The sequence below is a fragment of the Halichoerus grypus genome, chromosome 14, assembly GCF_964656455.1.
Source record: "Halichoerus grypus chromosome 14, mHalGry1.hap1.1, whole genome shotgun sequence".
NCBI classification, from domain to species: domain Eukaryota; kingdom Metazoa; phylum Chordata; class Mammalia; order Carnivora; family Phocidae; genus Halichoerus; species Halichoerus grypus.
In genome coordinates, this window is record NC_135725.1 from 92,933,512 (window position 1) to 92,960,320 (window position 26,809).

General features: G+C 65.3%; 2 protein-coding genes, 1 long non-coding RNA gene and 2 other non-coding genes across 11 annotated transcripts; 1 reads left to right on the forward strand and 4 right to left on the reverse strand.

Moving 5' to 3' along the window:
* Positions 1–849: 849 nt before the first annotated feature.
* DIPK1B (divergent protein kinase domain 1B) lies at positions 850–9,437 on the forward strand. Of its 7 annotated transcripts, none has more exons than XM_078062044.1 (5): positions 850–1,036; positions 4,183–4,311; positions 7,442–7,549; positions 7,649–7,846; positions 8,301–9,437. In XM_078062044.1, exons 1-5 carry the CDS (start codon positions 974–976, stop codon positions 9,108–9,110), a joined length of 1,308 nt encoding a protein of 435 aa, XP_077918170.1. In that variant the 5' UTR covers positions 850–973; the 3' UTR covers positions 9,111–9,437. The 7 variants fall into 7 exon arrangements, with proteins under 7 accessions (XP_077918170.1, XP_077918171.1, XP_035951111.1 ...); XM_078062045.1 differs by having other exon boundaries at positions 851–1,036; positions 4,186–4,311; XM_036095218.2 differs by having other exon boundaries at positions 853–1,036; positions 4,183–4,320.
* A 965-nt stretch (positions 9,438–10,402) lies between these two features.
* On the reverse strand, positions 10,403–14,201 carry LOC118537613 (uncharacterized). The gene is made up of 3 exons (XR_013443901.1): positions 13,205–14,201; positions 12,127–12,784; positions 10,403–11,363 (listed from the first exon to the last, which is right to left on the reverse strand). It is a non-coding gene; the product is annotated as an uncharacterized LOC118537613 (long non-coding RNA).
* On the reverse strand, positions 11,935–12,070 carry LOC118537629 (small nucleolar RNA SNORA43). The gene has a single exon (XR_004918219.1). It is a non-coding gene; the product is annotated as a small nucleolar RNA SNORA43 (small nucleolar RNA).
* LOC118537630 (small nucleolar RNA SNORA17) lies at positions 12,489–12,616 on the reverse strand. The gene has a single exon (XR_004918220.1). It is a non-coding gene; the product is annotated as a small nucleolar RNA SNORA17 (small nucleolar RNA).
* An 8,944-nt stretch (positions 14,202–23,145) lies between the features above and the next one.
* LCN10 (lipocalin 10) lies at positions 23,146–26,213 on the reverse strand. Its single transcript, XM_078061309.1, has 6 exons — positions 26,103–26,213; positions 25,311–25,450; positions 24,902–24,972; positions 24,502–24,609; positions 23,265–23,363; positions 23,146–23,174 (listed from the first exon to the last, which is right to left on the reverse strand). The coding sequence occupies exons 1-6, from the start codon at positions 26,211–26,213 to the stop codon at positions 23,146–23,148; spliced, it is 558 nt and encodes a 185-aa protein (XP_077917435.1).
* Positions 26,214–26,809: the final 596 nt, after the last annotated feature.

Below are 26,809 nucleotides of genomic sequence, written 5' to 3' on the forward strand. Positions count from 1 at the left end.
CGGCTCCGCACGGACCAGGGCACTGGATTTCTGGCTTCTGCCGGTGACAGGCCAGACCCCAAGGCTGTCCCCGCTGCACCCGGTTTCTGGAACGCGGGGCGACGATCAGGGCTGGGGCTGCGGGGGCTCAAAGACAGAGGGCCCGGAGGTGGCGGCGGACGCGGGCGCAACCGCACAGGGAGAAAGGTGAGCTCAGCGGCTTCCCTGGACAAAGGGAAGAAACCCGCACACGCTCACACTGCGTCCACCGCTCCTCCAGGCCCGGCGGGTGGCTGCGCGGGACCCCACTGCCGGCCTTGCCCCCCCGCGCCCCCCCGCGCCGACCCTCCCCCCCCATGGGGCTCTAAAGGCGGCCGGCTAGTCCCTCCGCCCGCGCGTCCGCGACGGCCCGCGGTGACAGCCCCGCCGCCCAAGCCCGGGGTGCGAGGGGCGGGGCCGCGGGCGCCCCCTCCCCCCAACGCCCCTCCGCCGCGCGCCCCCGCCGCGCTTCCTCCGCCCCTCCCCTCCTCCTCCCGGGCGCCCCCGCCCCTGCCCCTCTCCCGCGCCCCTCCCCTCCCCGGCGCCCCCTCCGGGCCCCTCTCCTTCGTCGCTCCCCCCTCCTCCCCCTCCCCTCGCCGACGCTCCCACCCCTCCCCTCTCCCGCGTCCCTCTCCTCTCCTCCCTCGCCCCTGCCCCTCTCCCAGCTCCCCTCCTCTCTCCGGCGCCCCCGCCCCTCCCCTCTCCCGCGTCCCTCCCCTCCTCCTCTCTCTCGCGCCCCTCCTCTCCCTCCGCCCCTGCCCCTCTCCCGCGCCCGCGCCCGCGCCCCCGCCCGGGCCGGCCGGCAGAGTGCGCCCTCGCGTGGACGTGGACGTGGCCGTGGACGCGGGCGCGGGCACGGGCGCGCGGGGAGGCGGCGGCAGAGAGCGGCCGTTGCGGGCCGGCCCGCGGGGCTGAGGCCGAGGCGAGCCGGGCCCGCGCACGCCGGGGGCCCACCATGCGGCGGCTGCGGCGCCTGGCGCACCTGGTGCTCTTCTGCCCCTTCTCCAAGGGCCTGCAGGTAGGCGCCCGCCCGCCCGGCCTCGGTGCGGGCCGCGGCGGCCAGCCAGGGGGCCGGCTGCGGGACGCGGGGTTCCTGCGCGCCGCGCTGCGTGGCCCTGGGGCGGCTGCGGGGCTGGGAGGCGCTGGGGAGGGGGCGTTGATGGGGCGGGCAGAGGGGCGGCGGATGCTGCGGGGTGGCAGCCCCTGACCCCGGGGCTGAAGAAGCCCCTCCCCCATGGTCTGGACCCCCACCGCCCCACCCCTCCCGGAGGCCCAGAAAGCACGCCAGGTCCGTGCCTCTTTTAAGGTTTGTTTTTCTGTTATGGAAAACTTGGGACACATAGAAACGCTCTCAGAAGGACAGAACCTACTCCTGGGTCATCTCCCAGCCAGCCCGAGCTTAGGGGTGTGCCTGACCCCCACCATGACCTTGGACAGGTCACCGTCCCTGCCGGTGGCCCGCTGTCTACTGGGGAAGCCCAGGCTGCCTTGGGAACCCCGCTGAGTAGCCTGTCACTTCTGGTTTAGGTGGTCTGAGCCAGGCCGACCCCATGACCGAGATGGCCTCGGGTGCAGTCCTGTTCCAAGTAGCCCACACCTCCCTGGCCTCCCCAGGCTGTCCTGGGCCAGGGCAAGAGGGTTCCTGCCAGGGTGCCCTTGGCCCCGGGCCTGGCTGTCCTCAGCTCTCCCCACCGGGGCAGGGGGTGGGGGGGGGGGTGTAAGCCTCAGAGCCAGGAAACATTTGGGTTTTGTGTCTGTGTGGGACACCCTTCCTGCCCACCTGGGGCCTCAGGGTGCATCCTGGTCTTGGCCCAGCTCTAGGCCAGGTGGGAGCTGAGGGGTCTGATGGCCCACCCCTAGCCCAGGAAGTGGGCTGTGCACTGCCCCCCTCCCCTGTCCCCTGAGGGAGGGACCTTGACCAGGTTGCTGCAGGGGAGGCCCAGAGCTTGACCTAGGACCCAGGACAGGCTGGTTCCCAGGGGTTTGAGCCAGCCCCGCCCACCTGCTATTGTCAGGTCACATTCAGAGCCTCAGTTTCCCTCCTGGGCTGGAGGTAGGTTTGGTGCCATCGTGCATGTGGGGTGCTGGTCCCTGGGTAACGTGGCTGTTACTGACCCCTGAGTCAGTGGCTCCACCAGGAACCAGGGCCAGGTGGGGTTGGGGAGCAGTTGCATAGGACCCACTGAAGAGTAAGACCTGCCCTGTCCTGGGGGCTCACTCACTGGTGGGAGGTAGGACCCATGGGGGTCCGGGACTGCTCCTAGAGGAGGTACCCATCTAAGATCAGGATGTCGGGTTAGTCAGAGCTGGCCAGGTGGGGACAGTCTCCTGGGAGAGCCTGGGGTTGGGGGGTGGGGTCTGGCTGGGGTGTGGCTCGTGTCCGTGGTGGGCCCTGCGGTCCCTTGGAGAGCCTGAGTCCACCCCGGGTTCAGCCCCAGGTCCAGCGCTGCTCCAGCCTGCCCTCCTCCTGGCTGCCAGCGCCCCCAAGGCCACACTCACCCCCACCTTACAGCATTGTTCTCTGCCAGCCGGAAGTCTTCTGACCTTGTCCTGCCAAAACAACCCCCCCCCCCGCTGCCCAGCCCCCCCACCCACTGTTTCTCTGCTTTCCTGTTTTTCCTTTTGAACAAATCTGACGGAAGCAGATGTGGTGCAGGACAAGTGGGCCTGAGGCCCAGCCCTCTTGTTCTGCCCAGCGCACCCCAGTCCTTGCTGCTCTCAGGGGTCCTCCTGCTACAGCCCCTCCCAGGAGGGCCAGCTGTGTGAACTGGTGCCCAGGAAGCAGGAGGGGAGGCCCCTGCCTGTCCTGGAGGAGCCATAAAGACGACCACAGCAGAGGCCCCTACCCTGTCTTCACCGGAGAGCCAGCCCCAGCCTCTGGCTAAGCAGTGGGGCACGGAGCACCTCCTGGCCCTGGGTCCCAGCCCTTTTCTCTGGGGCCTGGCCCCCCCGACTGGAACATTGGTAACCCCATCCCCTCAGCTGGCTGCTCCTGGACAGCAGTCCAGGTGGCCTGGGATTCGCCAGGGCAGGGGTAGCTGGATGGGAGGCCACGCCCTCGCCCACCTGCTGCAGGTGGGTCTGGGCCCCCCGCGCCTGTGATTCTGCACGTCAGCTGGGGAACCCTGGCAGAGGGGCTGAGCCCCCAAGACGCTGTTCCCAGCACCCCCCACACATGGGGGGCAGCGCCTCTGGCCGTAGGGCCGCGAAATGTCTGTCTTATTTATTCTTTATCTGGGAACATACACGTGACTTAAAATTTCTCCTCTTACCCGCTTTTAAGCGCACAGCTCAGGGGTGTCCGTGCGTTCACACTGTTGTGCACCATCCCCTCTGTCCCCAGAACGTAGTCATCTTCCCAGACTGGACTCTGTCCCATTACACACTGACCGCCACCCCCGACCCCGTGTCTGTGGGTCCAGCTCCTCTGGGGCCTCCTGGGAGTGGATCCTTCGGGATTGGTCCCTCTGCGCCGGGCTGATCTCACTCGGCACCGTGTCCTCCATGTTCATCTGCATTGTGGCAGGAGCTGGGATTCCTTCCTCTTAGAGTGAATGATTTTCCACGACGTGGACAGACCCCGTTTTGCGTAGCTATTCACCTGTCGGTGCGCCCTTGGTTCTGGGGAGGATGCCGCCTGCTCGCGGTCTCCGAGGTGCTGTCTCTTCAAGGCTCCCAGGGCGCCTGGGCTGCTGAGGCCTGCCCTGTGCACTGCAGCCTCCATACCTGTCCCCGGGCTGGGCCTGCTTCAGCTGGAACTGCCCACCAGTCAGAGGACGGCGGGCGGGGGGCAAGGGGGCGGCGGATTTTCCAGCCTGACCTTGTGCAGAGGTTAAAGGTCAGCAAGGCAGGAGGGAAATTTATAAAATATCTTTATTCATCAAAATAGGTCAACATAGAGTCGTCTACCGTGTGTCTCCGTGCATTTTGAAATTTATTCTTGCCTGCTGGTGAGATGTAAAAGTCTGAGAGCACTGGGCACCTGCCCCCACCCCAGAGTGGGCCTGCCGAGGCCCAGGAACGCCCCCTCCGTGACGGGCAGCTTCGGAGGCTGGAGCAGGGCCGGGTGCTGGCCCCGGGCAGGGGTCCGCCGGGAAGGCTGGGGCTGGTGGAGGGGGCACACGCACCCCGAACGTGGCGCTTCCTCACAGGCCTCTCTCCCAGCAGGGCCGGCTCCCGGGCCTCAGGGTCAAGTACGTCTTCTTGGTCTGGCTGGGCGTCTCTGTGGGCAGCTGGATGGTGTACGTGCACTACTCGTCCCGCGCGGAGCTCTGCCGTGGGCACGTCTGCCAGGTGCTTATCGTAAGTGTCGCCTCGTGGGAGGGCTCCTCCCTGCCCGGTGCTGGCCCGTGCGCACGGGTCACATGCAGCTGGCCCTGGATCCTCAGAGGCGCCGGCGCGGTGGACTTTGAGATGGACCTGACTGGGCTGGGTGCGGCAGGGACGAAGGGAGAGACGGGGCGGGGGGGCTGCTGCAGGTGCGTGGGAGAGCGGGGCTGGGGGGGAGGGACGGGGCGGGGGGGCTGCTGCAGGTGCGTGGGAGAGCGGGGCTGGGGGGGAGGGACGGGGCAGGGGGGGCTGCTGCAGGTGCGTGGGAGAGCGGGGCTGGGGGGGAGGGACGGGGCGGGGGGGGGCTGCTGCAGGTGCGTGGGAGAGCGGGGCTGGGGGGGAGGGATGCGGCGGGGGGGGCTGCTGCAGGTGCGTGGGAGAGTGGGGCTGGGGGGGAGGGACGCGGCGGGGGGGGCTGCTGCAGGTGCGTGGGAGAGCGGGGCTGGGGGCTGGGATGTTCGGAGGTGTTTGCAGGGAGGACTTTTAGCAGGGAGACTGGGGTGGACAGATACTGGTGGCCTTGAGCGCCCCCCCCGGGGCCAGGGCTTCACCAAAGGAGGCCATGGGTAGGGTCCTTGTGGGGAACAAGGGGCGGCAGGCCGTGCTAAGTGGCAGCCTGTGGCCTAGAGGGTCCTTGTGGGGGACAAGGGGCGGCGGGCCGTGCTAAGTGGCAGCCTGTGGCCTAGAGTGTGAGCTGTGCGTGCACACGTTTACACGTGTGGGCCACTCAGGAGTGGGCACGTGTCCGTGGGTGTGCACGCGAGGTGGCGGGCGTCAGGAGCCTGCATGTGCCCACACACAGGACGGCACATGGGCCCACGGGTGCACACCTAGTGAACACCCCAGCACTCGGGCTGGAGGGACCGACCACACCAGCCCCAGGGGCCCTGGCAAGCCCCGGACTCTTCCGACCCTGCCCCGCACCCTGCCTGGCCTTCCCAGCGAGCTGCTGGCCGGGAGCTGCTCCTCCCCGCTGTAAGACGAAGGGGCCTCCTCTCCTGGGGGGCTGTGTGGGACCGACGCTGGCCCCGGGAGGGCGCAGGCACGCCTGCTCTGGCCAAGGTCCCACAGGCGCCAAATTTGGGCAAGTCCAGAGGTGGGAGAACCCCTGTGGCAGGATTTGCAAGAGGCCGGGTGGCATCCAGTCCCCCCGACTGCTGCCTAAGTACCTCCCCAAAGGGTCAGGCCAGCACGGGGCACCGAGGACGCAGCGCCCACGCTTGGGGGAAAAGGCCTTCCTGCCTCCTGCCTGTCCTTGGTACACTTCGGAAAGGCTCACCGGTGGCCTCCAGGGGCAGGCCTGAGCTGGGCACCGGACACATGGCTCTGCCCTCACAGTCCAGGGGGTCGGGGGACACACAAGGGCCGACGTGGGGCCTCTGGGTGGGCGGTGGGGAGAAGCCCTGCTGTTGGGACAGCTCAGGGTGAGGGTGGGGCTGGGGAGGGCCAGGACGGCGGGGGGCAGCCAGGATGGCGCGGCGGGTGACGGCCATGGGCCCTGAGCGGCAGGTGAGGGCTGGAGTGAGCTATGGGGTGGGAGGGACGCACCGCTGGAGTGAGGGCAGTGGGCGGGGCAGGGGGTTCTGGCCTAGGGGTGCAGGGACCGGCCGCCTGGAGGGTCAGCAGGGGTTTCTGAGCCCGAGGAAACTGTGTGCCCAGGGGTCTCCCTAGGGTGTCTCCCCTGGGCTGTGGGGATGCCCCCTCCTTTCCAGAGGAGACCTGCCTGCTTCGTGGGGTTCCACAGTGTGTCTAAGGGTGCGACCAGGGGTCACAGGTCAGGTTCTTACGGGCTCTGGGTGTTTGGCAGGTACTCGGTCCCCTGCAGGTGGGAAACAGGCTGGGAAGTAGGGCAACTTGCCCCAAGCCTGATGGGCCCCGAGACCATGGGGCACACTGCCCTTCTCAGCCCCTGGGGGAGCCCCTCCCCAGCCCAGGGGGGCAGCGTGGCCAGCAGGCTCCTTCCCTGGCACTGGTGGGGAGGGGTGGTGCCGGGCAGAAGCGTGTCCCTGGCCGGCCCCCTCGAAGGCCCTGTGGTTCTTGGGGGGGGGTTCCAGGGCTCAGAGCCGACCCTTTGCGGTGGAGGCACTCCCAACAAGGTGGTGGAATGGGTTTTCCTTACGCTTTCTTTACCATCGTGGTGAGCGGCCACTGCTTCCCTGATGCCTCCTTCGCGGGGCCTCTGGTTCCGTCCCTGCCCTGCCCTCCGTCCTCCCCACACTTGGGTGGCGCCCTGCTCTACGCACTCCGCACACTCACTTCCCTCTCCTTCCTGCCAGCCTGGCTCCAGCAAGGGCCCGGGCTCCATGGCAACGGTGATGCACTTCCAGGGAGGCCCCCCAGCTCCAGAGCTCAGACGGCCGCCGCACCTCCCTGCCTGGGGGGAGGGCCTGACTCCATCACCTCTGGCTTCCCCACCTTCCTGCTTGGGTCAGCCCGGACCTGCAGGGCTCGGGGGGCTGCAGGGGAAGGGGCCAGGGAGGCCCCCCAGCTCCAGAGCTCAGACGGCCGCACCTCCCTGCCCGGGGGGAGGGCCTGACTCCATCACCTCTGGCTTCCCCACCTTCCTGCTGGGGTCAGCCCGGACCTGCAGGGCTCGGGGGGCTGCAGGGGAAGGGGCCAGGGGGGCGACCGCGGCTCCGGAGCCCAGCCTGGTTCTTGCTGCCAGTGGTTCCCAGGGCATTTGGCTAATGAGGCGGCCTGGCCGGGCCCCCTCCCGCCACCCTCGGGGCAGGGCCCCTTCGTGTCTCGGGCTCTGCTGCTCCCGCTTCCTGGAACCGGGGAGAGCCCACGCCAGGGAGACCCAGACTTGCGCACCTCGCAGGAGGTGGGGGTCGCCGCGGACTCTGCGAGGGGCCGCAGGGAGCAGAGGCTCTTGCCAGGCCGTGGGTGCCGTGGCCCTCCGCGTGGTCAGGTGTGGCCGGAGCCTGCTGGTTCCTGGCTGCTGTGGTCTGGGGGCCCCTCTGAGACGTGGAGGGGCTTAAGAACCAGGGGGCAACCGGCAGATGCGATGGGACCTCAACCTGCCACGTGTGGATGGTGGGGGAGGGGCCCCGCCTCCTCAGGCCACTTCCTGGTGTCCTCCTCCCGTCCCCAGTGTGACCAGTACCGCAAGGGCATCATCTCGGGCTCCATCTGCCAGGACCTGTGCAACCTGCACAAGGTGGAGTGGAGGACGTGCCTGTCCTCCGTCCCAGGCCAGCAGGTAAGCCCAGGAGGCTCTGGCTGGGGTCAGCCCTGGGGCCCTTGGCCTGGGGGCCGGGGCTCGGGCGCAAGGTGCAGCGGGAGGGGACGTCTGCTCGAGGACCCCTGTGGCCCCATGCAGGTGTACAGCGGGCTGTGGCAGGGCAAGGAGGTGACCATTAAGTGTGGCATCGAGGAGGGCCTGGACCCCAAGGCCAGGTCGGACCCGGCCCCCCGGCAGGAGCTGGTGCTGTTCGACAAGCCCACTCGGGGCACCTCAATTAAGGAGTTCCGGGAGATGACCCTCAGCTTTCTCAAGGTCAGTTGGCTCCTGGGGGCCGTGCGGAGTTCAGGGCAGGAGCCAGGCATCTGGCTGGACCTCAGCTCCAGGCAGACCTTCGCTCAGGGGAGCACCTACTGGGTGCAGAGGACCCCGCGCATGGGAAGCGGGGTGAGAGCAGATCCAAGTGCCCGCTCCCCAGCTCCCCGAGCAGCAGTGGAGATGCAGGGACACGAGGGCCCCAGGAGCAGCTCCTGGAGAAAGGACGGTGCACCAGTGGTCGGCGAGGGGGCTCTACACAGCCCTGGGCTGTCCCCTCCGTGTGCTTGGGGGCCGGGCTCTCCCAAGCTGGCAGATGCACCCAGCGGACACCCAGGGGTCCTAGCCGACTAGGTCAAGGCGGGCACCCTGCCAACGTAGAAACCCACCACCAAGTCAGGCTCGCTGGCCCTGAAATGACACGGTCTCCCTTTCTCTGGGTCTCCCGTGTCAGGCGAACCTGGGAGACCTGCCCTCCCTGCCCGCGCTGGTTGGGCAGGTCCTGCTCATGGCCGACTTCAACAAGGACAGCAGGGTGTCCCTGGCCGAGGCCAAGTCGGTGTGGGCCCTGCTCCAACGGAACGAGTTCCTGCTGCTGCTGTCCCTCCAGGAGGAGCACGCGTCCCGGCTGCTGGGCTCCTGCGGGGACCTCTATGTCACCGAGGGAGTCCCACACGGTTCCTGGCACGGGGCCGCTCTCCCGCCCCTCCTGCGCCCGCTGCTGCCCCCCGCCCTGCACGCAGCCCTGCAGCGGTGGCTGGGGCCCGCGTGGCCCTGGAGGGCCAAGATCGCCATCGGCCTGCTGGAGTTTGTGGAGGAGCTCTTCCACGGCGCCTACGGGACCTTCTACATGTGCGAGACCACGCTGGCCAACGTGGGCTACACGGCCAAGTACGACTTCAAGATGGCCGACCTGCAGCAGGTGGCCCCCGAGGCGGCCGTGCGCCGCTTCCTGCAGGGCCGCCGCTGCGAGCGCAGCTCGGACTGCACGTACGGCCGGGACTGCAGGGCCCCCTGCGACAAGCTCATGCGGCAGTGCAAGGGCGACCTCATCCAGCCCAACCTGGCCAAGGTGTGCGAGCTGCTGCGGGACTACCTGCTACCCGGCGCCCCCGCCGACCTGCACGAGGAGCTGGGCAGGCAGCTGCGCACCTGCACGACGCTGAGCGGGCTGGCCAGCCAGGTGGACGCCCACCACTCGCTGGTGCTGAGCCACCTCAAGACCCTGCTCTGGAAGAAGATCTCCAACACCAAGTACTCTTGATGGCCGGCTCCCCGCCCCCCCAACTCCCAGGGGGCTGCCTGGGGCCCCAGAGCCACTCGCGCCCTTGGGTCCTCCTCCCTCTTCACCCGACCACCCAGCAAAGGACAGGACCACAGGAGCTGGAGGCCTGGCCTGCATCCACCAGGGAAGGGGTCCTTCCCTCAGCCCCAGATGCCAACGACCCAGACAGGGGAGCCGCATAGCTGGACAGGGGGTGGGGGGGCAGGAGCAGCTCCTGGAGCCTGACCACGAGGGCTGGCTGAAGGACTCACCCAGACTTTTGTTACTTTGAAGAACGTGTGATGTAAATAAACAGCTTTTCTGTGAGTGTCCCTGGGTTCCCTCCCGCCACGCTGGAGCCCTGCCTCCCAGACCCGCCATCGGCCTCCTGAGCTCAGAGGTGGGGGGCTGCTCTTGCCCAGGCTGGACGGAATGCGGCGTGGTCCTCCGGGTCCCCATCGGCTGGAGAGGCCTCAGCGGGCATCACAGGTACGGTCTCTCCTAGAGCCACATTCTGGGGGGCAGGAGGGGTGTGGTGACAGGATGCCAGATGCTGCTGGCTGGTGCTGCGGTTCCCAAGGAAGGGACCGACGGGGAGCCGGGCTCCTCCCATCCCAGACCCTCTCCTACAGTCCAGCGCACACGACTTCCACAGATACCCATGAACCACTAGGTGAAAAATCCATCATCCAGGAAAGAGCCGAGCACTCTCCCTGCCTCTCCTCAGGGGGAAGCTGCAGGAGCCGGACACCCGTTTCCCACGGGGGCCCCACTGCTGAGCCCAGGCTGGTGCACTGAATGGAGACTGTGCAGCTGTGACCCACCCCGTGGAGGGGTCAGCACGTGGCTCCCTCGGCTTCCATTCTGGGAACTGAAAACTCCTAGCATTGTTTTGACGAAAGGCAAGGTTTCAAAACATCCACACAAGTAGTCACAGGGTTTATTAAGAGACCCCAGACACCGGGAGACTCAGGGAGCTGCGGGAAGGGCTGCGTCCCCATCCCAAGTCGCGGTGGGCAGGAGATCCTACTCCTCAAGTCCCTGGGGGCCACTGACCTTTGCAGGCTTAACTCCAAGTGGTTATAATGCTTGGGAAAGGCTGTGCGGGAACCCCTGAACGTCACACAGCCAAATAAGCAGGCGACAGCTCAGGAAAGCGAGCTGCCCTCCTCCCCGCGCCCACTGGCGTGGGCATGCATGTGCACACACATACCCACCAGCCTCCTGCTCTGGCCTCAGCTAATCACACTGTGAGGAAAAACCAAGTAAACACGGTTTATTCAACACCAATCTCAAGTTTTGCCAACAAAGAAACACTTTTATTGAAAAATGTATTCCAAAATTTCAACTAATACCCATGTTTTTAGTATTGATTCCTAAAACTCATCCTTACCTACATTAAAAAATAATTTTCTGCCCCATCTAGGTCTTTCTCTCTTGTGGGGTGGGTAATCCAAATACAGCACAAAAAACAGTTTAGAATTGGGGCACTGGGGTGACTCCGTCAGTTGAGCATCCTACTCTAGGTTTCAGCTCAGGCCACGATCTCAGGGTCGTGGGATCGAGCCCCACGTCAGGCTCCGGCTGAGTGTGGACTCTGCTTCAGATTCTCTCTCCCTCTGTCCACCCCCACCCCCAGCTTATGCTCTAAAATAAATCTTAATGAAAAAAAAAATTAGAATCGTGGGCTCTGGGCGGTTAGAAAACGCTGCAAAGATTTTACTTCCCCCTAGAACACAATGGCTGGAGGATTAAGCAGCAGGACACAGGGTGCCAGGGGGAGAACCTGCTCATCCCTCACCTGCTCCATGAGGCGCACACGCTGGGCCACCCCTACAGGCCCGGGGCCTCCAAGCTGGGGCGCGCCGCCCCTGAAGTGGCTCCCCGCCCGATCGCAGAGCCCAGGCCACGGCGGCGTCTGGATGTGCCTCCGCGAACGACCACTGGGCCCTGTTTATTCCGACCCCTTCTCTCTGCCTTAGCCCGCCTGGACTTTCCGGAATCCGGAACAGTGTCTACCAACACTTAACAGGTCCCGCTGCCTTGGCCCAGCAGATCCATCTCCCCGGTGCAAGCTTCACAAGCTGAACGCACGTGACTGCTTTCCAACACACCAACGTTCTGCACAAATGCTTCAGAAAATAAATGCAAAACATCTTACTCTCTCCTTTTTTTAACCTGAAATTGGTGAGTCTGTCACCCCGAGCAGCCAGCCTGGGTCTCGCCTGCTTGTACCAGCGTTGAGCTCTCCACCTGCAAGAAGGCGGGAAAGCCTCAGTCACACCTGTCACTCCAGTGGGGTTACCGAGGCCACCCCCCTCCTCTCACCAGAGCCCTGGTTTACAGGGCTCCACACGGGCCGACCCGTGTCCTTGGCAGGACAAAGCCAGGTGCAGCCCTCCGGGGTCCCTCCCCCTCCCCAGCCTGACCAGATGGCCTCCTGCGCCGCTAGCCTCAAGGGTCCTTAAAACAGGGGTGTCTGTGGGCACAGGGCTCGGAAGCCCCCGCAGGGAGCGACACACCCCAGGCCACTCACAGCAGATCTCAGCCAGACGCACGACACACCTGGCAAGGACTTCCAGAAAACCCTCCAAACAGACCTACAGAATGACCATTTCCAGGAAGGAGACCCTCTCCTGGTCAATCCCATTGTGCCAGAAGCTGGCCACCAGCTCATACACATGCATGGCTCACTCGAACCTCGTGAGTGTTATCTTACAGGCGAATCAGAAAACCGAAGCACCTGGTGCCGTGCTCGGCGCTCCTGGCTAGAAGCCCGAAGGTGTGGTGTGCCTGCCAAGCGGCAAGCCACAGCTGCTCTAAGGCATGTTCGGCTACAAACCATTCTTAGTGCTCACTGTTCTGAGCACTGAGCGTAGAAATAGCCACTTCCTATCTGCCCTGACGTCCCAGGTACAGCAGAGCAGCTGGATCCGGGGTGCCGGCAGGTCCAGCACCTGCAGGGCAGCCGTCCCCTCCCACCCAGCCTGGAGGCCAGCTTCGTCTCTCCTCTTACCTCGGTCTGGATGGTGGCGGAAGTTTTTCTGGGCCCCTCCGGGCCAACAGCCGTTGCCCTCGTTCCTGTATTAAGTAACAAAAACGCTCAGCCCAAAACGAGAGTCTAATAAAAGTCGGCTGTCATCGTTACTGTTAACGGGACCAGGTTCCAGCAAACCTTCCCTGCTTCTGCGGGATTCTGAAAAACCCACCCTGCTGGCCAGGCAGGTGGCAGGAAGGTACTGAGAGGCGTCCTTTGTCCTGCCCACCGGAAATCCAGTGGCCCACTACCTACGACCACGTGCCCACCTGACACCAAGAACAGGAGACAGCGGGAGGGTTTTCCCGGGGGGCCTCAGGCCAGGCCGAAGCGCTTGGCCGGGTGTCAGACTATCAATCACCCAGACGCTCACGAGCTGGAACACTGGGCGTAGATCAGCCTCTCTTCTCTCTGCCACCGAATGACGCACGTGTGACACACAGCCACACTGCAACGCCTCTGGGGCAGCTGAGGGAGCCGCCCGGCCTGTGCACGGAGTCCAAGCACCCCGACACAGGAGATGCACAAGGGGCCGAATGTGCCAACAGCCGTACTTCGGGGCGAGCGCGCTCCGGCGCCCACGTGTCACCTCACCTGGGCCGCCCTCCAGGCGCGCGGGTTCCAGCGCGCACACTCCCTAGAGAAGAAAAGAAACCCCCGCTTTACAGAGGCCGGAACGGGCCCGCGCACGGCTCTGCGGCCCCCGAGCCCCCGCCACCAGGCCTGCGTGTCCCTGGGAGACAGCGCGCCCGTTCACCGCGCCCCGGAGGCCCAGCCTGGCTCGAGCGTGGGCAGCGCCGGGGTTACGGCGCGGAGGCCCCGCCCGCAGTGCCAGCCCCGGGCCCGCCGCACACACGGCCGGACGCGCGGCCACAGCGCACGGATGACGGTCAGCCCGCCTCTCGACACAAAGGGGCAGCCGCACGCGAGCGGGGGCGGCGGCGGCCTCCCCGAGGTCCCCCCCGGCGAGCGCGGGCGGCAGGTGCTCAGCGCGTCCCCGCGGCACTGCGCGGACTTCTGGAGGGCCGGGACCCCCCCCCACCCAAACCCCTGCTACCTGGCCGCCGCCTGCTCCGGGAAGGCCCGCCGCTCGTCACCCGCCGCCGCCGCCGGGAAAGGACGCACAGGCGCGCGCCGCGCCTTTTATAGGGCCTACGGCGGCCTGCGAGGGCCAAACCGCGCCGCCCCGAGCCCACCGCCGCAGCGCCCTCTAGCGGACCCTTCCGGTCTTGCTGGCGCCAGGACTTGCGGGTCGCGTCGAGGGCGGGGGGTGCGAGTTGGGGGGAATGGGGGCGCTCCCCCGGGACAGCCAGGCCCGCAGGCAAGACTTCCCACTCTCCTGCCCGCGCCTGCAGCTCGGTCCGGGGCGGGCGGCAGCGCCGGGTCCTCCTCCGGGAGAATGGGACCCTGCAAAATGGAGATCCCCGGGACCTACGTCCCGCGGGTGGCAGGACTGCGTGAGTCAATCTATGCAGAGCACACGGAACAGCGCCGTCCGAAGTTCCTGTCCCGCACCCCGTGAGCGTCCCCGGAGCTGGCGCCACCTCTCCGCTCCCCGCAGAAGGCGCCCGGCTCTCCGGGAGCCTCGGTTGAGCGGCTGCTGCCGGGCGCACCTCCCCGCGAGCCCCCAGGAAGGTCCCTGCACGCGCTCAGGGCGGGTCTCTCACCGACAGCGACGGGCAGCTGGGGCCCCGGCCGGCGACACGCCGCGCCCTCCTTCCCGCGGAAGCTGCGGGGTGGGGTCTGGAAGGAGCGCCCTGGCTTCATTCGCCCCTGGTGCTTCTCCCAAGCGGACTAGTTACTGCCGCCCTGGGCAGGTGGGGAGGGACCTGAGGCAGCCGCCGCGCCCCGTGTAAGCTAGTGCGACGTCCTCAGGCGCCTCATCCATGAAGAACCCTACAGCATTCTCTGTGATCAGCATCTTCTGCCCTGGGGGCGGAGCGCGGCCTCCCAGGCGCACGCAGACCTGCCTCCCTCCCAGGTCTGGCCGTTTGGGCTTAAGGCTCTGTGGGCTGTGAGCATTCCCTGCAGTCCTGGGCAGTCCTGGGCAGGTGGGGTGCTGTCCCCTTGCGAGTGCAGTGCCCACAGAAGGAGCAAAAGGGGCCGGGCTTCCTGGGGACAGGCTGGGTGGTTCTGGGAAGGAAGCACACCCACCCCCATTTACCCAACAGCCTGGAGGAACAGCTAGAGTGCTGGAGACCTAACTCCGGCTGAAAGAGGAGTTGCCTAAGTCTGGAGAGGGGATCCCTGGCCCGCCCATGGCCTATCTCGGCCACCTGGATCCAGTGCCCCACCCCCCACCCCCCACCCCGGCCCTGCGCCCGACAGCCACATGCATCCTCGAAGCAGCAGCCCACGGTGGGAGCCAGGGGCCCCTCGCCCTTCTTGTCCCGCTGGGACCAGACGCAGCCCAGGCAGTGGAAGGGCACCGCCTTCCTGAACAGCTCCTGGGGGTCGGGGGAGGGTCACCAGCTCTGCCACACCCCAGCTCAGCATCCACGGTCCCCTAGTCCCAGGCAGGGTCCCTGGTCAGAGCTGAGCTCAGGAAGCTGAGGATGTGGCCCGAGCTTATGGGGACCCGAGTGTGTTCCTGCCTGCTGAGAACACCCAGCACGGGATGACCAGAACCCCACACTGGAGGAAGCGAAGTAGCATCTCAGTCCCTCCAAGAAGGCAGTTCACACCTGCCCATGGAGGGGGCATCTTCCACCCACCTTCCCCAGCCCTCTGCTCCATGCCCCTGCTCAGCGGCACGCGTCCTGTGGCCACACACAGGAGCTCTGTTTTTCTCTCCCGTGGCGCTGGGTACTGCAGAGCCCCTTGGGCAGATGGGGGAGGTGACCCTTGGAGCCCCCTCCCTCACCAAATGGGCCGGGCTCCTCAGCTTTATATCTCTTCTGCCTCCTGGGATGTGCACAGCCACTGGGTGGACGCCTGGGGAGTGTCTGCTCTCCACAGTCCCCAGGGTAACTGAGGCCCCAGCGTAAAGAACCTCGCCCAGGCCGCTTGGTCCGTAACGGTGGGGCTGGGATTTGGGCCGGGGACTGGCAGGGCTGGGCAGATGTCAGCACAGGGCGCCCCTGCCGTGCCAAGCCGAGCCGAGCTACTCACTGCATCGGGGGCCAATAGCTGTGCCGCAGGCTGGGAGGGAACCCCAGGCAGTGCGGCTTCTCCTCCTTCACTCTCTGCAGCCACAGGCAAAGGCCAGGCTGCTGTTAGAGCTGGTTCCAGAACGTATGGGCCAGCTCCTGGATGCACACAGTGGGTCCCTAGTCTTACATAAGATGACCCCAGGGTCTGCCTCTTGGCACATAGAGACCCCGTACCCACGTTACTGCCCCACAGCCTTCTCTCCACCCTGTGCACCAGGACCTTGGATCCCATCCATCTCCGTGGGCATTTGTGTTCCATGCCCTGCTCTCCCCACCACCGCTGTGCTGAACACTCCTGAAAACACATCTGTGAAAAACCGAGCCAGAGTTTCCGGGCGTGAGTCCCAGGACGAGCGTGCTAGGTGATGGGTGCCCCTGCGGCCTGGGACGGGTGCTGCTCACTGTTCTCCCAGACAGGGGTGCCCGTCCCCCTTCTCTCCAGGGGACCTCCACTTCCTCACGTTCTCCCCAGGGCTGCTGGTCCCCAGACCAGACACCTGCCAGTCTGAGGGTGACCAGCGCTGCCTCCATAGGGTTTCCTTTGCCAGAGTCCTTCCCCGGGAGCTCCCGCATCTCTGACTCCCCCCGTGCCTGTCCCCCCCCGCCTTGAACTTTCATGGGTTTGGTCTCTGTCCCTGTGGAACCCAGTGACTTGGAGCCTGGTTTGGACCAGAGGCATGGGAAACCTTTCTCTGGCCTTGGGTTGTGAGCAATGCTTTGGCCCTTTGGGGTGTGTCTTCCAGCCTTCTGCATTTCCCTGGTTTGTCTGTGGGTCACAGGAGGAACCAGCCCTTTCCTGTCTGGGGTCAGGCTGAGGTGTCCCAGCAGGAATAGGGGTCTCCGCCCCGAGATTGTGTCCATATTTACCAAAGGGGGCTCTATGAGTACATCTCATCTGTAATCCATCGGGGCTTTCAACATCAAATAAGGAAAATTCTATGTCAAGTCAACACAGAAAAGAATGAGTCCCCTTTGCAAATAGGGGGGCAGACACAAAGGCCCGTACTGTGTGATTCCACGTACAGGAAACATCCAGAACAGGTAAAGGAACAGAGAGAGAAAGCAGCTTAGGGGTTTCCAGGGAGGCCTTCTGGTTTGGGGACTCCTTTGGGGAAGCAGATATTCCACAGCAATGTTCTGTGGTGTGGTGGCCCAGCGTTGGGAATGTACTTCATGCTCAGGACTTGTTCAACTGAAAACAATTAATTTTATTTAAAATAAATAATAAACAGCATATAGGACATGGAAAGATAATATAACAGTTAATATGTACCAGAGAGAAAGAACATAGGGGGATGGGATGAAACAATCTGGCGGGGTGTCGGGGTCGGGTGATGGAGCTAAGGGTAATTGTACAAGGAGCTCTCCTCGCGAGGATGTGGGCTCTGGATGTGGTTCTGGGAGCCCTGCAGGAGCAGGAAGAGGGGCAGGGCCAGATGCAAGAGCAGGGCCAGATGCAAGAGCAGGGCCAGGGGCAGGATCGACGGTAGGAGCTGGGTCAGGGGCAAGTACAGGAGCCCAGGCAGGGCCAGGGGAAGGGGCAGTGGCCCTGGAAAGAAGGGGAAGGGGCATCGGCTCTGGCAGGGGCAGGGGCAGGGGCAGGGGCAGGAACAGGGACACCGGCAGGGGAAGGGGCATCGGCTCTGGCAGGGGCAGGGGCAGGGACACCGGCAGGGGAAGGGGCATCGGCTCTGGCAGGGGCAGGGGCAGGAACAGGGACACGGGCAGGGGAAGGGGCATCGGCTCTGGCAGGGGCAGGGGCAGGAACAAGGACACGGGCAGGGGAAGGGGCATCGGCTCTGGCACGGGCAGGGGCAGGGGCAGGAACAAGGACACGGGCAGGGGAAGGGGCATCGGCTCTGGCAGGGGCAGGAACAGGGACACCGGCAGTGGAAGGGGCATCGGCTCTGGCAGGGGCAGGGGCAGGGGTAGGAACAAGGACACGGGCAGGGGAAGGGGCATCGGCTCTGGCAGGGGCAGGAACAGGGACACCGGCAGGGGAAGGGACAGGTGCAGGGGCAGGAGGTGGGTCAGGGGCAGGAATGGGCGCACATGCAGGGGCAGGGAAACGGGTAGGGAAAGGGGAAGGAGCTGGGTCAGAGGCAAGGACAGGAGCACAGGGAGGGGCTGGGGAAGGGACAGTTGCAGGGGCAGAAGCCGGGTCAAGGGCAAGAACAGGAATACAGGCAGGGGCAGGAGAAGGGGCAGGATCCAGGGCAGGAGCCGGGTCAAGGGCAAGAACAGGAATACAGGCAGGGGCAGGAGAAGAGGCAGGATCCAGGGCAGGAGCTGGGTCAGGGGCAAGAACAGGAACACAGGCAGGGGCAGGGGAAGGGACAGGATCCAGGGCAGGAGATGGTTCAGGATCTGGGTCAGGGGCAAGAACAGGTGCACAGGTAGGGGAAGGGGCAGGTGCAGGGGCAGGAGGTGAGTCAGGGACAGGAACAGGACCACAGGCAGGGGCAGGGGCAGAACCCGGGTCAGGGGCAAGAATAGGAGCACAGGCAGGGGCAAGGGAAGGGGCAGGATCCAGGGCAGGAGCTGGGTCAGGATCCGGATCAGGGGCAAGAAGAGGTGCACAGGCAGGTGCTGGGGAAGGGGCAGGTGCAAGGGCATGAGTAGGGGCAGGGGAAGGGGCATCGGCTCTGGCAGGGGCAGGGGCAGGGGCAGGAACAGGGACACAGGCAGGGGAAGGGGCATCGGCTCTGGCAGGGGCAGGAACAGGGACACCGGCAGGGGAAGGGGCATTGGCTCTGGCAGGGGCAGGGGCAGGGGCAGGGGCAGGAACAGGGACACCGGCAGGGGAAGGGGCATCGGCTCTGGCAGGGGCAGGGGCAGGAACAGGGACACAGGCAGGGGAAGGGGCATCAGCTCTGGCAGGGGCAGGAACAGGGACACCGGCAGGGGAAGGGGCATCGGCTCTGGCAGGGGCGGGGGCAGGAGTAGGGGCAAGAGCTGTGTCAGGGGCAAGAACAGGGACCCAGGCAGGGGCAGGGGAAGGGGCAGGAGTTGGTGCAGGGGCCGGGACAGGCGCACAAGCAGGGGAAGGGGAGGGGGCAGGTGCAAGGGGAGGGACAGGGTCTGCAGCGATGGCACGTACGGGAACCGGGGCAGTATCTGGGTCAGGGGCGAGAACAGGGGCACGGGCAGGGGTAGGGATGGGTCAGGATCCAGGGCAGGAGCTGGGTCAGGGCCAGGAGCAGGGCCACAGTTCGGGGCCGGCGCAGGGGCAGCGGCTCTGGCAGGAACAGGGGCAGGAGCAGGGGCAGGCTCTCCGGAGGCAGGTTCTCCAGCAGGCCCTTCCTGGCCCCCGTCAGGCTCTCCGTGGGCGGCTGCCGGGTCACCTGCCGGCTCCGGGTCTCCTCCTGAAGTCGCTGCGGGCACGACCCCTCCCTCCAGAGCTGCCGATGGGGTTGGAGCCGGCTCTAGCTCCTGAGATGGTGGAGCAGCTGTGAGAGGAGAAAAGCTCAGCCCCGTGCCTGCTCTCCGTGGGCCTTTGCAAGACAGAGCCCCGCCCAGGGCCTCCCAGAGAAGCCGCAGCCAGGAAGGAGCCCTCCCCGGGGCGTCTCCCCGACTGCCGTCCACCCGCTGGGCGCTCTGAGCCCAGTCGTTGCTCCAGGCCCCACACCAGCCTCCGGGGGCTCCTCCCTGTGGGGCCAGCCCCGACCCGTCCCCACACACCCACAGGCACCCAGCCCCGGGCTTCTCAGCCTCGGGCTCGGCCTCCGTGGGCTCCGGCTCCTGGAGCACAATCCAGTCAGTGACCAGCAGGGACAGTGGTCTGGGTGGTGTCGGAGGCCTTCCCCCGCAATCCCCAGCACCTGCTCCTGGGGAGTCCTGTGGGGTCACGCCCCAGGTCCCGGAGATGGAGTGGGTGTCCGCCAGCCTCCTCCCAATTTCATCCGTGGTCTGCAAAGACAGGGACGGGTAGCCGGCCCGGAGGCATCACAGCCCTGCGCGGCCAACCTCCCTGTCCCCCTGCCCAGTCTCCCTGCTGCTCCCAGATCAGACACAGACCTGTGGGTGCACAGCCCTGCACGCGGGACCGTGACCCATCCCTGCAGGGCGATCGGGATAAACCCTGGGCAGAAGCTCGCAGCCCCCCACACCCCGTCCCACCCAGCCAGCCTTGATCTTGAACATGACCTGCCCACGGGTTATCTGACCCCTCATCAGCCTGCTCTTGAATGGGGTTGCCCACCCCACATGACCCCCCTCACACACGCACACACACACACACACATACACACACACACACACACACACGGAGGGGAGGGGACCTGGGGCTGCACAGGTGGATTAGACCCTGTGGGGCTGGGTGGCCGGCTCTGGGCCTCCTGGTGTCACCTTTCGGGCCTTCCGGCCAAACGGCCAGAGGCGTCGGGGAGCCCTGATAGGACATCCCCAGCGCGGGACAGCATTTGCAGGGCGCTCTTTCTTCAGCCTGCAGCCCCCAGACTTAGGGAAGCAACAAGCCAACATGTTCATGGTTGGATGATCTGCAACGAAATGAGCTGGGCAGGGGGCTGTCTCTGGAATGTGGGTGCCTGGTTACCGGGGTTCCAAATTCTGATGGGCTCTGTTGTCAGGGAAGTGAGGTCACCACTGCCTGGGGTCCCCTTACCCAACTTCCTCCTCACACAAGACCCCCACCCCCGAGGGCCCCCTCCCCCAGCTGCTCAATGCTCACCCTCCCCCCATGCCCCATCCATACAGTGACTCCCTCACAGCCCACCCACAGCCTTCCCAAGGCCTGGGTGCAGCCGGTGCCCCCGCTGTGAGGACACAGAGCTGGCTTCAGACTGGGCTCCTGCACGTTCCCAGGGCCGTGACCCTGGACAGACCCTGTGCCTCTCAGGGCCTCCCCAGGCTCCCCATCTGCACAGTGGGGTGTTCTGGCTTCTACTTCTAGGGACGCCATCAGGGGTAGGACCCCTACATACATTCCGTACCTGCTATCACAGGAGGCTGGTGCACACTCGGGATTGCAAGGATGAGCCAGGGGCTGGACGGGACATGGAGCACAGCTCAGAGGGGCCTGGGTCTGCTCTGGGGTCCGAGCAAAGCCACCCCCCTCCTGCCTGTTCCCAGCCCCTGTGGGAAGGTTGCAATGAACGGATTCGACCTTGTCCCCTGGTGACGCAGACTTCCAGGGGCTCCCATTAGGTTTCGGCTCAGGCCCCAGGGCCTCATCTGTGCCCATGTGCTGGGCAGTCCCCACAGTGGTTCCCGGGCATCCCGCATCCTGCTCACACATCCCTGTGGAATCCCCTCCCCTCCAGGGTGGACGGCCTGTGTGACCGCGCTCTCAGGAAGAGAATGGGGCAAAATGCTGGGATGTCATTTCCAAGCTGATGGAGGAAAGTCTGTGACTTCTCCTGATTCCCTCTCTCCTGTGTCCGTTCTCTGTCTCTGTCTCTGTGTCTCTGTGTTTCTGTCTCTGTGTCTCTCTTTGATCCAGTGCTTTGGAGAAGCAAGAGCAGACAGTCTGAGCTGCCCTGGGAGACTCCAGTCCAAAGAACCTGCAGAGGGTCCAGGCTGACAGAAAAGTCCTGAGCCCCCATCGTGAACCGAATCCTGCCAATACCACGTGCGCGGTCTTGGAGACAGAGCCTGCCCCGGTCGAGGCTGAGTGGAGGCTGCAGCCCCTGCCTCCTGGGGGACCTGGAGGCAGAGGCTCCCCCTGACTGAGCCGGGATTCTGGTACAGGAACTGTGAGATATGAAAGGTCTGTTCTTGCAAGCAGAGTTCGGATCGTGTCTTTGTCAGGACTCTGGAAGAATTTTGGTGTGCACAGTCAGTTCCTAAGCTGTGCAGAGGGCATCGAGGGTGTGGGGACCCTGTCCCTCAGGGATCTGGTATCCTCCACGTTCCAATAAGGAATTATCTAGGAAGAGCCTGTGGCCTCAGGAACTGTGGGTGAGGTTTCTGGCAGCTGGAATAATGAGGCTTGCCTACACAGAAACCCACAGTGTTTCAAAGAGCAGAGCTCCGAAGGGCCTCCGGGGTGTGCTCTGTGCAGACAGGCCTGCCCCCCAGCGCCTTCCCCACAAGCATGGAGAGTAAGAGGGGTCTCAGCGGGCAGAGCCAGGGAACAACGGGCCGGGAGCCGCTCACGTCCTGGAGGAACGAGGTCCCTGTGCTGACTCTGGCCGACCCTGAGCTGCTGTGGGCGTGGCCACTCCGGGGCCTCGCTCTCTCTCCCCCCACGGATGCTGAGCACATGGGGATCCACCTAGGCCTCATGCCGTGTGGTCTCGAGGGGCCTCTGTGGTCACAAGACCCCGGCTTCGATCCTACTGCCCCCCACTAGAGGGGATGTGGGGCTCTGGGGTGGGGCACAGGGCGAGGACACCTGGCCTGACGCCCGGGGCAGAGCGCAGTGCTGCTGCACACGGTCCGGGGGCCGGGCTGGCCGTGTCTTCCTGCGCCTGCGCCCTTGGCCGGGAACGTGCATCTCGCAGGCCCTCCTGCACTTTGCGTTTGGCCCCTCGACATGCTTCACTTAGCCGCTGAAGCGAAAATGCAGTCCTGTGCTGAGCCCTTCCTCCCAGCCTGCTGTGGCCTCGGCGTGGCCGTGAGACAAGCAGGACGTGGCCACCCTTGGTGGGAGGGGGACAGTGGCAGCAGAGCCGGCCCGAACCAGTCACCGCCAGCCACCCCCCAACGCGGGTGCAAGCTGCGGAGACCCCCACCACCCCGCAGGGCCGGCCTGCACCACCTGACCCCACGCTGCCCCAGACGGGAAAGCTAAGGAAATTCATGTCGGTTCGTAGCGCAGAGATGCTGTGGGTGGTCTTTACGTGGCAGGAGCTGACTGATGCCATCCTACTGTGTTCCCCTTGGGTGGCCCTAACCGCGCCAGCGAATTCCATCACCAAGTACATCCTGGTGACTCCACGTGTCCAGCTCCCACGTCTCTCTGTCCTCTGAACTCCAGCCCCCCACGTGGCCTCTCTGTTTGGGGGTTCTGGGCTCCAAGCTCAGCCCCCGAGCCTGCCCGGGGCTCCCTCTCCTATGACTGAACCTTCCTCCACGGCCTGTCCTCTCCTCTCCCCTCACACTTCCCTCCGCTTCCACCACTCTGGGGTTTTTCAAAAGTGGTTTCCTCTTCCGCGGAAGCCCACCCAACTTCCTTAACTACCTCTGTGCTTCAGCTCTCTTCCGAATGTCCCTTCCTCCGAGAAGCCCTCCCTGACCCCTCCTGCCCCACGCGGCGTGAGTCAGACCTGCCGTTGTTTTGCGCTCTCTCCAGACACATTTCCCCAAGTCTGCGGTCGTGTGCATGGGCGGCTGCGCTGGGGTGAGCCTGTCCTGGCATCAGATCTCTGAAACCGCATTTGCCAATTTGCCTCTCCCCGGCAGCTAGCACGTGCCTGGCATGTCACAGGTGCTTAGAAATGTTGGGCAAATAAGTGAACGACTTCCTGAGGAAGTGTAGGACGTCAGGGACCATGGGGACTGGCGGCAGACGCGCTGTGGAGAAGGCATACAGCAAGGACGACATTGAACCAGCCGTGGTCTATTTCCCAGCAGAGAAGGGTGGCAGCCTCTTTCCGCCGTGTAATCTGGACGGCATGAGCAGAACGAGCCCGGTCGGGCATCCCCCTGCCTGGTCAACGCCTGCCCTCCTACCCCCTTCCTACCCCCATCTCTCCACGATCATAAAGGATCCCTCTTGGGCTACAGCCATGGCCCTGGACTTCACTCCGTCAGTGGCCTGGGGTCATCAAACACGTCTCAATAGGCCGTTGGATGTGAGGACCTGCAGTCTTGAGCAATGTTCCCCGGGTCAAGGGGGACCGCGGGTGGAGCCCCGAGGGGACGGGTGGGTGGACGCTGGCTCTCAGGGCAGGATGGTGTGGGCACACGAGGCTGCGGGAGAGAGAGGCACTGAGCTCTAGGGGCCGGATGGGGCCGGGCGTGCTGTGGGCCTGCACAGAAGGGCGCGTGGCCGTCTGTTACCGTCTTTCGGGAGAACAGTCACACCATTCGCGAGCTCCAAAATCTCACATATGTCTACGAATTTTTTCATGCTCGGGAAGCTGGACGTGTTCTGCCTGCCTGCAGTTGGAAGCAGAATCACAAGGTCAGAGCCCCCAGCTCTGGCCGTCTGGGGCCGTACCCGAGCCCGCGGCCAGCGCAGCGCCCTCCGAGCTGGCAGGACAGAGAAGCCAGGGTGCTGCCAGGGGAGGCGGCAGCGGGCAGGTGATGGGGAGTGTCCTTCTGTCCCCTCTGTGCTCCGAGGTAGGTGGGTGTCCCCGGTGCGGCCCAGAGGCGGGCACCACACAGGGCTACTTGGGGAGCCCTCTCTGCTCACAGGACCCCTCGGCCGGAGCCTGATGCCCCTCCCGCTGCACTCCTGGCCGCGCCCTCCTCCACTGAGACTCCACAGGACCCCTCCGACCTCTCCGATGGGTGTCCCACAGGCCTCGGTGCCCAGAAGTGGGTTTGTGCCCCCTTTCCCCACCCCCTCCCTGGACAGAAGCTCCCTGCCCGTCCTCCCTTCACCACCTCCCCTGCTCCCCCGATCCTGCCCTCAGCCCGGGGGGTCCCCTGCCTCCATGCAGACGGTCAGTCCCACTCCTGGCCTCTTGCCCTCTGGGCTCTGCCTGTGCACTGGCCTCCCCCACTCAGCCCCGTGGCAGCCACATCAGAGACCTGCCCACCTGGTCCCTCCGTCCGGGCACCACGCTCCGCCTGCCCACCTGGCCACCCGTTTGCTGTGTGTGCCCCGGCCCTGTCCTCCGACTTCCCACTTCCTGCCAGTCTGCAGTGCAAGGGCCATGACAGGAACGGACCGCGTGTTCGTGTCCTCCCAAATTCATCCATCAAAGCCCCAAAGGCATGGTGTGAGGTACTGGGCCTTGGGAGGTGTGTGGGGTTAGCTGGGTGCTCACAATGGGATCAGTGCCCGTATAAGAAAGGAAGACACCAGAGCCCTCGCCCCGACACTTGACATAGTGAGAAGGCGGCCATCTGCAATCCAGGAAGGGGGGCCTCCCCGGAACCAGCCAGGTCGGCGCGCTGAGCCGTGAGAATCAATGTCCGTTGTGGGCGCCCGTGCGGTCTGTGGCGCTCTGTCCTGGAGCCCGAGCTGAGGCAGGGGCCTCCATACCTTCCCCTCTGAGCTTGTCATCCCTCCGCCCCCCCCGACCTGCACCCCACATGCCCTCTCCCCAGATGTTGCCGCCGGACTCACTGAAGAGCAGCAGGGTCTTGGAGGTCCGGCCGGCCCGGCCCAGGCGCACGTAGACCACGCCGTAGCTGTAGTCGGTGGACAGCACGTGGAAGCCCTCTACCCCCTTCACTGGACCGGAAGAGAAGCGTGGGGCCGCCGGATCAGGCCTGCACAGCAGGGGCATCTGGAAAGGGCCAGGAGTCCCTCCCACACAGCCACCACCTTCCAGGCCTAGGCTGCAGCCCTTGCAGGCTTGTGGGCTCTGGCACTGTGGCCTGCCTGCCCGCCCCGTGGGCCGCTGTCCATCCCACCCACCCAGCCCTGGGACAGAGGAACGGCATCTCCCAGGTCTGTGGCCGTGAAGCCGGGGACACGCCCACCCCCAGGTCTTTCTCTCCAGGCTCTGGGCCTTCATACGCACACGTATTCCTGAACATCGCCTTTTTCCTATCTTTCCGCAGAATTAACGTGTGTGACTGGCACCCCTGTGACCTGGGGGGGCAAGGCGGGAGCCCTTTGTTGGCTCTAGTTTTCTGGAATTTTCCAGTTTGGAGCAGGGCCAGTCCCACAGCTTAAGGAAACACTCGGAACACCCACTCTCTGCCGAGCGCTCCCGTGTACGTGGTGGCCTCTCCCAAAATCAGGCCTTGAATTTTAGGGGCAGGACGGGGTTCGGGGCCGCAGAGATGGTCTGTTAGATTTGCAGATGATCGTGGGTCTGGCTCCCCCCGCCCCCGGATCCCTTTCCCCTCTTGACGGAGAGATGCCTGGGCTGTTTGTGGTCAGGGCTCCGTGAAGAGTGTGCTGGGCCCCCACCCCGGTCCACTCACCGGCTGAAGGCAAGGACCACCTTCAGCTGGCCCACTTTGTGGACCTCCACCATGGATGCCCCCAGCTTCCTCCTGTCTCTGCCTGGCAAGAATCTCTGGCCCTCAGAGGCGACAGCCAGAATGTACCAGAACCCTGAAAACTGTGGAGAGCGTGTTGGCGAAGCTGCCCGTGCCAGGCTCCCAGCCGGGCCCCCAGGAACCCACCGGACACTGACAACTGGCCTGAGGCCCGGCCCGGGTCCAGCACCAACAGGCCGGCGCAGCCCCTGCGCAGGGCCCCGGCTGCCCCTCCGGGCCTTGGTGGGCAGGTGCCAGGCGGGCTAGGGCCCCGAGGGCTGGGCCGTGGGTACCGTGTGCTGGAATTCCCTTCCTGTGCAAGGCCTCCCCCTTCCTTCCAGCTCGGCACTCAGCCCCATCCCTCTGACTTCCTGCCACAAACCCACATTCCCAGGCAGTCAGTGCCCACGGCCACCCCCGCTAGAACCTTCCACCTGCCAGCCATCTCGTTGTTCCGGGACACGCTCTGCTCATTCGGCCTCTGCCCACCTAGCATCTCCGGTGCCCTGAGGATGCACCTGCCTGGGGCCCTCGGCCCTCGCCCCTCCTGTGTGGCCACCAGCTCCTCAGGGAGACGCCAGGGCCTGAAACTCCTTCCGCCCTCGAGGCACTGCGCCCTGTTCCAGAATGGCCTTTGGAGATTTTCAGGGAGTGATCTTCCAGCCGCCACACACTGCGTCCCTGGCCCCGGTCGGCCGGGCTGTCTGGCTTGGGGACCACAGGTGTGCGGCTCACCTTGTTCCAGTTGAGGCTGTGGGACTCCCTGGGCGGCTGTTCCTGTGGCCGGGACCCCGTAGCCAGCATAAGCGCCAAGACCAGCACGCACATCAGCCTCCCTGGTCCCATTGTCACCCTCCTTCCTCGGCCGCCAGGGCACTGAGTTTAAATCTCCCCACCCACCTGACCCTGCCGTGGACGTCCAGCCAACCCGGAGCCTTGAGCCAGCCTGGGGTGGGCCAATGGGGAGGGAGAGGGGCTGTGGGGCACAGACAGACGGCCCAGGGGCTCGGCCTGGCAGGTGCTGCCTGAATTTGAAGGCCATCGTGTTCCCCTGTGAGACCCCTGGGCCTCCCATCCTAGCCCCCCCGGAAGAGAGGCAAGCAGCCGGGAGGCGTCCCTGTGAGTCCCTTCATAGGGATACTTGCCCGTGAGAAGCAGGACCACAGTGAAGACGGCACCAGCATGACCCCAGGGCTCTCTGTCCCGAGCAGGTGCTGACGGACAGGGCTGCTGGATGTGTGTGTGTGCCCTCCCGCCAGCCCAGGGACTGTGGTGACCTCTGCTTGGGGAGCAGCTGCCCCCAGCCCAGCCCCCACTCCAGAGCCAAGACCCGCGTCCACGTGTCCCCCACCCAGAGCTGGTTCTGTGCTCTATGGCCCAGCCCTCCGTGAGCCCCACACCCACCTCCTCTCCCTGCACCGACGGGAGCCCCAAGAGGGCAG